This window comes from Pomacea canaliculata, linkage group LG4, assembly GCF_003073045.1.
Source record: "Pomacea canaliculata isolate SZHN2017 linkage group LG4, ASM307304v1, whole genome shotgun sequence".
NCBI classification, from domain to species: domain Eukaryota; kingdom Metazoa; phylum Mollusca; class Gastropoda; order Architaenioglossa; family Ampullariidae; genus Pomacea; species Pomacea canaliculata.
The window spans coordinates 32,900,750-32,913,091 of record NC_037593.1 but is presented as its reverse complement, the minus strand read 5'-3'; the positions used below and the strand labels follow the sequence as shown (position 1 = coordinate 32,913,091).

The following is a 12,342-nucleotide window of genomic DNA, read 5'->3' as shown; positions in this document are numbered from 1 at the left end:
TGTTCAAATGACATTGAAGTTAATACCATGATTTAAATATTATTAATGTATTTCAATATTTATTTTAATTGTAAAACTTATTGTGATGTTTATATGAAAATAATTATTTGAATTTCAATTAAATTTTTCGCCGGCTTCATAATTTTTATAGTTAAAATTTCATTTTAAGGATGAAGCGTTGGGGATGAAGTGTCTGGGGATTAAGTGACTGGGAACCTTCTACACTACCTGTCCTTTTCGATGGTACACATTGTGAACATCATGCATCTGAAACGTCGAATAACAAAAGAAAGAACATCCCAGAGGATATTCCTGCTTCAGATGAAGGAGAATTTGGCCACGAATGGTGCAAAAATGGTTTTCATCTGCTCCCGAATTTTTTGTTTGAAATGTGTAAAAAAAAAAACATTTTCCAAACTTCACATAATATACCTAATTTTGGTTGGATTATCATAAAAGTGAGTTCACAAGCAAGATTACGGTAAAATTGTTCCACTTCTACACATTTTGATCTGTCATAATCAATTTAAATTGCTGTTCTATCTTGTTTAGTTATTTTTTAATAATTTTTTGAAAAAGGGTAAATTCATGCGTACAGGGGGGTTTGACCGCCTTTAGCCTTGTGTAAAGAAAGAGTTAAAGCTTTCATAAATCTACTAATTACTAGTGAGATTACAAGAACTTGAACAAGAGTCGAATAAAAAGATTTTTAAACGGTAATGTCTTGATGGCCATTTGTGTGTATAAGAAGTTTTGGATAATATCTGAAAGTAACCAATTAATCTTTAGTACAAAAAGTAAAGTAAATAGGCCTACTGAATAAATCCACGAAGAATAAAACAATGCTCACATTAATAATTTTAACTTGACAAACTCATTTTGTAATTCCACTCACCATTAGATGGCATCACCCTTCGAATCATTCCTCAATCCATGTCTCTTGGACTGCAGCTGTGCACAAATAGAAATTGTAAGGTAGACTTAAATGCTATTGTACACAATAATAAATTTGTAAATGTAGAGAAAATAATACTTAGATTCACTATTTTTTTAAATTGTTCGGAAACTTTGTCCTTTTAAGTTCATATTGACGTACACCTCAAAGAAATCAAAACCAAACAAAAACTACGCACCAATTAATATACTTCTCAGCTGAAGTGACTGGAAACTTTTTCCCCTTTGGTTCCACTGAGCCAACTCTGAAGAAAGCAGCCGTTTTAAAATTCTCCGTGCACGAGAGGTGCTGAACCTCTTAAAAAAAATCTGTAGTTGTTTCCACCATGTAAAATACTACAATACAAATGCAAAATAAATTAATTCACTGGATTGGGTAAGTTTAAGATATAATGCTGAACCCTACTCCACTGATGAGGGATCAATGGTTGCATGATGAATATAGCTACAAACCAGACCCAGTCTCTTAAATAAACCCTAGTGGGACTTCAGAGAAAATAATGGCATTAAGTGACTCAAATCACCAAGTTAATTAAGAGTTTAATCAAAGCTATTCTTTATGAAAGTAAAACAATTTTAGTGGTCATAGTTAATAGACACACAGACTGCTCATTTTGACACCATGAAAAGCAAGTGACAGAATTATTTTATAAATAAAATCTATGCATATAAAATACTACATTATTTTGTACTTCATAAAATGTGTATTATTTGTTAATACAAATATTACACTGACCACACATTCTTGTCAGGAGAGTTAACCTGTAAGCCGATGCTATGCCTGCCTGTTTGTTAAATGGTTTATCAAGACTGTAAAGCATAACATACATATTAGCTGATATATTAGCTAAAGTTAAAGGTAACATTTAAAAAAGGTCTCTAGTACTAACACATTATACTTAAATGACATACCACTTTTGTTCTAATTCCTTTCTTCATCAGCTCCTCTTTCCCCATATTTTGAAGAAGCAGGGTGACCTGATTCAGTTTGTGAACTACATTCTGTAGTGTTTTGCTCTGCTCATCAACTTTGCTGAGAACTCTGTTCAAAAATGTATTTGAAATCAAAATATTACTTTTAGTCTTAAAAGTAATGACAAAACAAAACTATGGATGCAGGTCTATTGACAATTTTTTTAATTAACAGAAAATGTTTAGATGGATATAATAAGGATGTGCACGTAGACCATTAAAAACACAAAACCTGTGCTTGTATAGTGATCCTCATGAAATCATAGAGGGAGACAAAATAAACTTACTGGTAAAATTCACTGAGCCAGACCTAGTCAGTGTGATCTGCAATTAAAGATTGTTATAATTAGTTCTTTTTGTAAATCATGTAAAATAAAATGAAAAAATGGCATGCAGCATTTTAAGAGAATAGAAAATATATGTGATCAGATAAGTGATTGTTAGAAAAATGACAGACTTTGACAAAGTTCATTGCATAGCTTTGGATTTCATACATTTTGTTTTAATTTCAAAGTGTATAAGTACAAAAATAAAATTCTTTCTTTTGCTTTGCAATAATTTTCCAAAATTTTAGTTGTTCAGAAAGCAATGTGATTGTCTTGTTGCTTTCCCCTAGAATGCACCAAGACGTTTGGTAATCGCAGCACCACTGTTATTGAGAAAGCAGACGACGAATTTCAAGCATGACTCAATGAGTTCATGTCATAGATTTCAACTTCGAAGTTAATCATCAATAATACGAGAGATTGTGTGTGTGTGTGCTTTACCTCTTGACTAGTTGATTTGAACCCATCATGCACTGTCCTCTTGCTTCCGCCAATCGTATTCGCGCTCAACATTTCATTTCTGTAATTAGTAAATACGTGTAATTAGTAGGCAAGAGATACGATTAAGCAATTTGATTATTTACAACAAGAAGGATATGGTTAAACCATTTAAATTATTTACAGCACATATAGAAGACAGCGTCATGTAAAAGCGAGTTGCCAGTGGATGTATGTGTGAGACCTGCCGGGTACAACACGTGAAACATTTCACAAAAAGCACTACAATACTTATATATGATCATAAATTATTCATGACTATCCACTGTTATAAAGTATAGTTGTTTTAATGGCATCTTTCACTTAACTTTATTAAGACTTACTTCAGAAATCGGCGGTGTTTCACTTGAAGATGGACGTACAGTTCAAAATGTCCGCGTGCAGGTCAAAGTAAAACCGGACGATGTGACCTTCCTATGACCCGTACACGCGGCGAGGGGTTTGGAAAACAGCGGGTGGAAGGATGCGACACGATCACGTGGCTACCAAATCGAGAGCGGCTGAAGAAAAAAAGCGCGATGGACGCGTCCGTTTAGGATCGAATTACACGCTTCCCATCCCAAAGTCTCACTTCCCTATCGGGGCCGTTCAAATGCCCAAAGCCCTTGCACGCTGGGTACCCTCTACCAGATGGATCCAAGCACTATATAGTCACACACTTTCCACAGAGAACTGTGTCAGAACTGTATAGCTGTAGGTCAGGCAGGAGCACAGTTGAACAGACCTTCGTCTGTCACATCTTGATAAAAAAAATATCTGCAACACCACATCTCTTCCACATTTTTATGGACTACAAAAATTGTTTGACAGAATGCATGTAACATGTGATGCGAAAATCCAACTTCGAAGAGGGCTTTGTTCGAGTTATAGAAGCGCTGCACAGAAGCTTAATAAGCGCAGTACTCGATAACTAAACGGGAGATTCCTTTCACACAATTATTTGTGAGCCCCCGTCAAGTGATCACATCACCTGTGCTGCTTTGTACCCTCGTAAAATAGGCATCACGAACTCCTTCTCGCAACTGTGAAGCAGCGTGCTTTGCTTAGACCAGGGGTGGGCAACCTTTTTTTTTTCTCCAAGGGCTGTTTGATATTTTATAGCATCTTTTGTGGGCCATACTGAATTATCTACTTCAAAATTATAGTCTGCTGTATATTGCTAAACTGTATAGTTTCGCCTCAGTGTATTAACATAGAAACGTGTACAATCCCAGCCTGCCTGGCACTGCTGTCACCACAATCGTCCTTTTCGTAATTAGATGAGCGAAATCTATGCTCTGCTGCTATGAAAAACATAAAAAAACACAACTGTTTGAAGTTTGTAAAATATATGTTTAGAATTAGAAAGTTCCTATATAGGAGGAGGGAGAGGTAATGGCGTTTTACGCCGAGCCAGCAGCTAAGGTAATATCGTGGCATTCCTAGAGGAGACAGCTAGAGTAACAAAACCATTTTTTCCTAATACATGTACACAACTTAATGTGGTTGTGCAGTGAAAGTACATTGATGATGAGTGGATGATGATTATGATGATGCACCTTAATTATTGTCCTGCTCATAGCATTATTATATAGGAATTATTATATAGCATTATTATATAGGAATGACAGCCCAGTCAATGCCTCATACACTGGGTATGTGTACTTCGAAGGAATAAATTTAGGTGATTTAGGAGTTTTAGTTATTGTGCAGCGAAACAATTCGATCTCCCTTTCCAGATCCGCCACCTATACACACTATATTGGGCCTCTTCCGTGCTCCTAACAAATACCTTTCCCTCCATGCTGTCCTGTTTCACACCCTCTCCTTTCGCAATATCATGTTACTCGCAGTTCTTGTTATTTGGTTCCTCTTTGCGTTTTCTGTATTTGATTTTTATAATTCTTCGTTAGTACAGTACGTTTTTTAAAAAAAATTCTTTTATAGGTCATATTCTATTTTTTTTTTTTTGTTGTCCTGTACCTCGGGGCTTTCCATGTTTAGTTCTTGTTCTAAAGCTCCTTAGGAGTGTAAGTGTACATGCGCTTTACACATTTTGCATTTATATATTTTTATTATTCATCCCTGGTGAGACATTATTGCACATCAGAATCACTCAAATGCCTTTATCAGTTAATTTCAAGTTTTTCATACTTGTCATCGTCATACTTATGCGTCAGAGATAAGTTCTGGATAGAAGAAATTTATGTCATTGTGAAAAGTTTCGGAAAAGGCTTATAGGCAGTCTACTTTATTTTTTGAACACAAAGAAATGGTATCTGTTATTCAAGGGAAGCAAGGCGTGTCTGTCAAGAACGATAATCACTGTGGTTGTATTACGTAGTGTTGTCACTAAACAGTCGCCTAACTTCCGGCAGTGGCTTCCCTACGCGTTGAGAGTCTACATGCAGGAAGTCTCAGATTTGTGAGGTTTGAGATCTGCAAATGCTACAAACTGCCTCGTTAAATGACAGCAAATAATTATCGACGAAATGTCTCAAGGTGCTGAAGATCAGAACGCGCACACGAACGAACGAGATGCCCTACTTGACAAATCTCACGGGTCGGAGCCCGCTGAGTTGGTCATTTTTCTTCGTGACAGAGCCGGGATTTACTTTCATCTCGAAGACGGTCTTCAAGCTCGCGCAGAGGAGCTTGTGGAACTGGTGATACGAGAGCAGGGACTCCCACATGAAGCTAAGGATGTGTTTTCATTGTGGTTTGTGTCTTCAATACTAGAGTTGAGGCTAAAAAGTCATCATCAACCATTCCAGATCGTCAATAAGTGGGACCAGCTTTGCGCATTGTATACAGATGCCAAATATAATGATATAAGAGAGAGCGAACCGGTCCTTATGTTTCAGCGAGATGTCTTCTGTCCTCGAGAGCAGGTAGTGCCGAAACGGGGTAAAATAATTGTAACGCAAATAATTTGATAGCTGCTAAAAACTTCATTAAAACGTCAACAACAGAATTTTTTCATGTCCTCAAAATAAATACTAGTCTATATGTTAGTCTTTACAGATCTTTTATTAGTATTCATGAACTATTTAAAACTGTTGTAGCTTGAGAAGGCATGAATAGATAAGATTGAGAGTGAGCGGGAAGACTTAGCAGGACTGTCAAAGTGCTTAGTGAGTAATCAGAAGGTTGAGAATAAAGACAAATGCTCTTGACTGTAGTATAAATGATTATAAAAAGAATTAGGAAAGAGATTTGTATTGCCCAATAAGCTATACCCTAAGGTTGTATATTGATTCATTGTTGCTGTCACCTAATGTTCTGTTGTAACTGTATTTCAATATCAAAGCTAAAATTATTAGGTAATTGAGGAGCAGGGTTACACAGAAAATGAGTAGTACATTTTGCACAGATTTGTGTATGTATGTGTCCCTTGGAGTCCCATAGCCTCTGTAGGGAAAGTGAAAGTAAGTGGTTTATTGTATCTAAGGCAGCCATATGGGAGGTGTTGCCCAAGCTTCTTCTTTCACTCCCTTTAATGTTTCTAATAAATAAGGCACCCATATTTGTGGGGTGGGTAGAAAGTTATAACCTGACTAGGCATTGAACAAGCAGCTACCTCTTTTGGTCACACTTTCTAATCACCAGGCCTCGGAGATGTGCACAGAAGTGAATGCTCAAACTGGGGATTGGTGATGGTGGCAACATAAAGAGGGTATATGATATTACCAGGTGTAACATGGGGGAGAAATCCATATTGCCACAAAATGTAGCAAGAGGCAGAGTAGACAAGAAAATGGAAAATTTATTCTTAACATTGTGCTTGTAAATTTACATTATAAAGTCTAAGTAATATTTCAAATAGTTGTTTGACAAGTTATACTATGACTAGATACATGATATATACTAGCACTGTGCTAGCAGGGGGTATTTGGGCAAGAATGTGTTTGCCATTCTTCTTGAATCGTTCTGACCTCAGAGAGTATGATAGCGATTCACACACACACAAGCAAAATGTGGCAGTTGTACATGATCAAGAATAACAAAACAACTAATATATTCCACCAAGGGAGGATGTTGCCTGCATGAATTGATTTCACATATTCTGTTTATCACAGGAGTTATTTGTTACCAATGAGCAAATGCTGTGTTTGCTGTACCATGAAGCCAAATTCAATGTCATTGAAGGCCGCTATGTGCTGTACATTGAGGATTATCATCGACTTGCAGGTTTGCAGGTAAAGGATATTCCAGCACAGTATTGTTGGCACTTTAGAATGCTAGATATGTTGTCATCAAATGTGCATAAAGCCCCATTCTCAAATGAAGGCATACCTAAGTATGCATACTTGAATTGCCCTTTGATATTCAAATGGACCTTTTTGATACAGGCATAAAACCTGTTTTGCTGGAAATGAAATCTGGGCTTTTGAATCTCTTGGTCTTTGTGACAGGATGCAACTAAAATTCATGAAAATGATGCTGAATGTAAAAACTTGCACACTAACATGTATGTTGAGGGGTGAACTAGACATTTTTTGTATGTAAGTCTTTTCAAAATGTAAGGTTACTGTGTTTCTGGTATAAACTATATATGAACTATAACTCTGGAGCACGAAAATTATCCGTCCTCCTGTTCTGAATTGGCAAGATTTTATTTGATAACTCAACATTTGAATTACATTGGTTTTGGTATACAGTCAAATCTCTCTACTATGCCACCTACCGGGACCGAGCAAAAGTGGCATAGTAGCGAGAGTGGCATAATACCGAGGGTTCGTAAAAACAGCTTTATTTGCTCAAGTTACCCGTCAGTCCAAAGCTCTCAAGAATCGTCTGCTGGCACTAGCTGTCTCCTCTCATTCTCCCCTCACCTCTTCATCCTCCACCCCTCCCAACCACATCCGAGCACCTGCATCCTGTCACTAGTCGACCCCCTCCCGCTGTCGCTCTGTCATGTGACTGTCACCCGGCCAGCAACAGCCCTCCATCGCCAGCCTCCACCCTCCCTTGTGTGCGTGCTAGGTTCCGTCCCACCTAACTGCAATGTCCCACACTACCATAGAGTATAATAATCGAGCACTGCGTGGAATTTCACAACTTGTGCTTTTTAACAATCACAAAAAAAGTGGCATAGTAGCGAGAGTCGGTGGTGGCATAGTAAATTTTTTTTACTTTGAATTTATAGTCGGGACCGAGCAAAAGTGGTATAGTACCGAGAGTGGCATAGTAGCAGGGTGGCATAGTAGGGAGATTTGACTGTATATATATATTGCTACTTTAGATCTTTCATTCATTAGGAATCGTGGTTGTAGCTTTTCTCTGTCAATTTAAACAGATAGTAATGCAATGTTTGAAGTATCAGTTTATTCAAGAATGGAAACAAGATATGTATACAAATAATATCTGCGTTACTTACCGTATGTTTAAAGAAGATTTTGGCATAGAAAAGTACTTGGTTTGTATGTATCATTGTTTGCATCATGGCTAAAAATGCCCCTCAGAGCTTATAAGTGAATAAAGAAAGAATGTGTCCATTCAAATGCACACGCTGATTCACACAGATTTCATCTTGCTTACATGTTTTGAATTATTTGAGAAATATTTATTTCTGCTGTGTGTCACACTCCACATTTGAATGCTTGTGCTGTCAAGCTGATGTCTAATTCCACAAATTTATACTTACATGATTTTATTTTGTTTTGTTAATGTTTTGCTGAAAAAAATTAGTAGACTGCAGATATGTTTGTAAACTGTCTGCAGGCACTTATCCACATGGGTAAGTTTTCAGCACAAACGCATGTCCGAACAGAATACCAGACAAATTTAATGCAGTTCTACCCAGAACACATGTACACAAAGGATCGATTCCTGTTCTTTGGCAAGACAAAGTCTCCTGCAAAAGACTGTGAAGAGTTGTTTATGGAAGCACATCGCAAGGTGAGTAATGTACCCATGAATCTTGGATATTTGTCATAAATATTTGGAAGTAGTGTTTGTGATGATGATGATGATGATAATAATAATATAGTGCATTTATACAGTTCCTTTCCCAAGCACCAAAGCCAGCCTCATGATACATACGAGCACCTGCTTTTTTTAGGGCAGGTACCAAATGCATCTTTATACATAAATATGCACGCAAGACATAAACATAAATGCACACAGCACAATGTGCAGCAATGCACATGTGCATGTGTGTGTATATATGTAGAGTGGGAAAGAAAAGGGAGGACTGGAGAAAACTACCAACAGTTAGCCCTGTAAACAGGTGTCTCATCCAGGTAGAGGTATGTTGAAGGAGATTTGAGTCCAAGACATCTGATTCTCACTTTATTGGTAACAGGCCTTTTAGCCACTGTGACCAACTGCCCTGGTTTTGTGTGTGGTGTGGGGGTGGAGGTGTATATGTGGGTGAGTAACAAAGAGATTTTGCAAAATATCGGAATGCAAATGATAAAATACAACGCATATAAAATCAGTTTCGTTTAAAAATATTTTTCAGGTGTCTGAAGAGTATGCAGATCTGGATGTAGACAAATCTTTGTCCATCTTGTATCGTAAGTATCTTGAAATTTGCTGGTCCTACCCCTTCTATGGATCAGCATTTTTTTCAGGTCGAATAGAGACACCCAGCTCTCGTCTCAAGAAGCTGATTCTGCCACCTCCAGACACAGAAGTTTGGGTAGCAATCAACACAGACTGTGTCACTGTGATTAATCGAACTCGCTGTGAACTTCTTCTCTCCATTCCCTTCTCACAGTTGTCTTGGGAATACAAGGACCCCGACTTTGATGGAGACAACGACCCACCACCTTGTCTCTTCTTGCAGTTTCTTGTCGATGAGTTGAGAAGTGGGTCTGAGAGAGAGGATGCAGAGAATGGAGCAGCAGCCACAGCCATGGGCACAGCTGAACCAGTCACAAAGCTTCTGAAGGTTTACTCACGAGAAGCCAAGCTCATGGATGCTCTGATTGAAACCTGCGTGCGGAGAAAGCGCCAGCAACTTCAGGGCAGCCCTGGTGTTGATTTTGTTGATGGGGGGCTGTTTGACAACTCCAGCCGAAAAATTCTAAACAAACTAGATCAGCTGTGCCTCTCTACTTACTCAAAAGATGGTGAGAATTTGGACTGAGGGTGAGGTCATGTTCTCCATGACAAATGACTGATAAATTCATCTGGACACATCTGATCCAGTTACTACCTTAGATCTTGAGCACTTGATGAAGCTGGCTATTATGATTGTTAAAAATTTAATAGTGCATATTTTACTTGGGAGCATTGATGAAAGCAAAAGGGATACTGTGGGAAAATTGGAAGCAAGAAAGTGATCGGCTTTACAATGTCCTATAAAATATTACAGAACTTGAATTTTAGTAGAAAACATTTCCATGCCCATATCAGGATGGACAAATATTTATATTGTACTACTTTGCAACTTTACTAGAACTATGGAAAACTTTATGACAGAAAAATAATGTAAATGCCCTATTGACATCATTAAAGAAGTATCAGCAGATATTTCCAAATTACAGTGGCCTTTGTTATTTTGATCTTATTTTTGTCATTTGATGTTTTATATGGCCTTTTTTTTTTAGCTCTTGGCAATATCACATCATGTAATTGTTTCTGTTATTTGCAAATACAATGATTTTTTTTTTCCTTCAGTGATTTGGAGTTCCATTATAGCTTGTGTGTTTTCTTACATGTAATTTTTTTCTTGCATACAAGTGTGAGAAGAGCACATGATGGCTGTTGTTGTGTCGTGTTGCATTTGCCAGTAATGCTTTCTTCATCTAATATTTACCTTCTAACACTTTTTAAAAAGAGGCAGATCTTTTCAGTAAACTACATTTCTTCTTGTCTCAAGCACCATCCAAAGTTGCAAGTTTAATTAAACACTAAATTACAATTTCTTGCATCTTGTTTTATGCCAAAGACAAGTTAACTATATTTTGAAGATGGTTTACAGTATTAATCCTGGTTTTTTTTTATGAGAAATGTTGCTCTAAATGTTGATGCTATGCAGTTAGTTTTTTCAGACCTGACAGTTTACCTCATCATTAATACTTTTATGTACTATTTTGATGAGAGCTGTAGTGATCAGAAGGAAGGTCTGTCTGACTCCTATATAATTATATGAAACCAGCCTGCTAGATAGTCTCTTTTAATCTAAGAATAACTTTTACTTCTGTACAGAAAAAGAGGAGAAAACATTTTTTGAAGTAGATGGAAGAAGGGAAATAACAAAGAGGAATAAAGGATGGGGAGAGAACACAAGAAGAGAGTAGTGTAAAAACATTTTTTTTTTTCTAAAATATGTAAAAAAAACCCTCAATGTTATTGATCAGCTTTTAGAGGCACCGCTTAGTTTACCTTAAATATATGTGTACACATTTTTGTTTGTCATGTTCCTGCTTTCAGGTTAAAAAAAAATCAAGTACTGTATTACATGATTTATGTCATTATAAAATTCACTTTTGTAAAGGAGCAGTGGGGAGAAAACCAAGAGCAGCACAGGTTAAAAAATGGAGGGTAACATACAATTAAGACATAAAAAGTGTGTAGCACTATTAGCACTGCAGCAGACTTTCAATGTGCCATATTCCTTTCACAAAGCACTAATACCTTCACAAATTTGCCTATGCCACCAAACCACTTTTATATCCCATCCAACCCTTTACACACTTTCTTTTCATAATAAACGTCCATGCTCTCTTATGCTACTACTATAGTTTACTATATTACAATCCATAAAATTTGATCGGTTATGAATGGCAGACTACAAATTACTAGACCTATCCAACCAAATGACAATTGCCAGCCATTTATGTCCCCTCTAAAATGATTTTAATCAGATTGTCGTAATGAAATTTAAAAAAAAAAGAACCTAAACATCCATATTTCAGAAATGTAGTTTCAAAATGGTATATACTTCTACAAAACTGTGATAAAATATTTGATGCATTTTTGTTAATTTATTATTATCAATTACTTTAGATCATTAATGCTTACTGAGGTACATAGCATTTAAGTTTTTAGAATAGGGCATTTTTTATAATTCAAGTTTTTGTACAGAAAAGGCAAGAATAAAATCAAACTTTTTTGCAGGAAAAATCTGCAAGAAATCAATGTGTGTATGTACTTATATAATAAAGATATTTGAAATCTACTAAAAGCTTATGATATGGTGTACACTTTGTTAAAATAAACATTTTTAAAGGAATAATGGCTGTTTGTTGTACATGTCAAAAGTGCAGTTCTTTTTGTTCGTACTTGATGCTTGCATAAACAAGTCGTTTATCTCTCTGGTTGTCCTGAGATTGGCGTGTAGCTATAGTTGTTGATCTGCCAGTAAGCACCAATGCCACACTCCTCTCCTTTTTGCAATGTCCCTTCAGTTTCAAAATTAGAAGCCTCTACAAAATACAGAGGCACAAATTCTCAGAAAGAGGTGATGGGGGAAGATTACTGTCATACAGCTGTTTTGTGTTGTGACGGGCTGGTTTGTCACAACATTTTCAAATCATGTACGAATTCCACACTCTGGTGGTCACCATACTGTCTGCTCTTGCTCTATTTCCTTCAACATCTTATACATACACATCTACAAGCCAATAAAATAGTTTTCACCCGTGACGAAATGGGTTAT

The 12,342-nt window shown here is 36.8% G+C and overlaps 1 protein-coding gene across 1 annotated transcript; it reads left to right on the top strand.

The window, feature by feature from the left end:
• Positions 1-5,060: 5,060 nt before the first annotated feature.
• Positions 5,061-11,916, top strand: LOC112561942 (putative FERM domain-containing protein FRMD8P1). The gene is made up of 4 exons (XM_025234813.1): positions 5,061-5,620; positions 6,809-6,928; positions 8,454-8,630; positions 9,196-11,916. Exons 1-4 carry the CDS (start codon positions 5,222-5,224, stop codon positions 9,823-9,825), a joined length of 1,326 nt encoding a protein of 441 aa, XP_025090598.1. The 5' UTR covers positions 5,061-5,221; the 3' UTR covers positions 9,826-11,916.
• Positions 11,917-12,342: the final 426 nt, after the last annotated feature.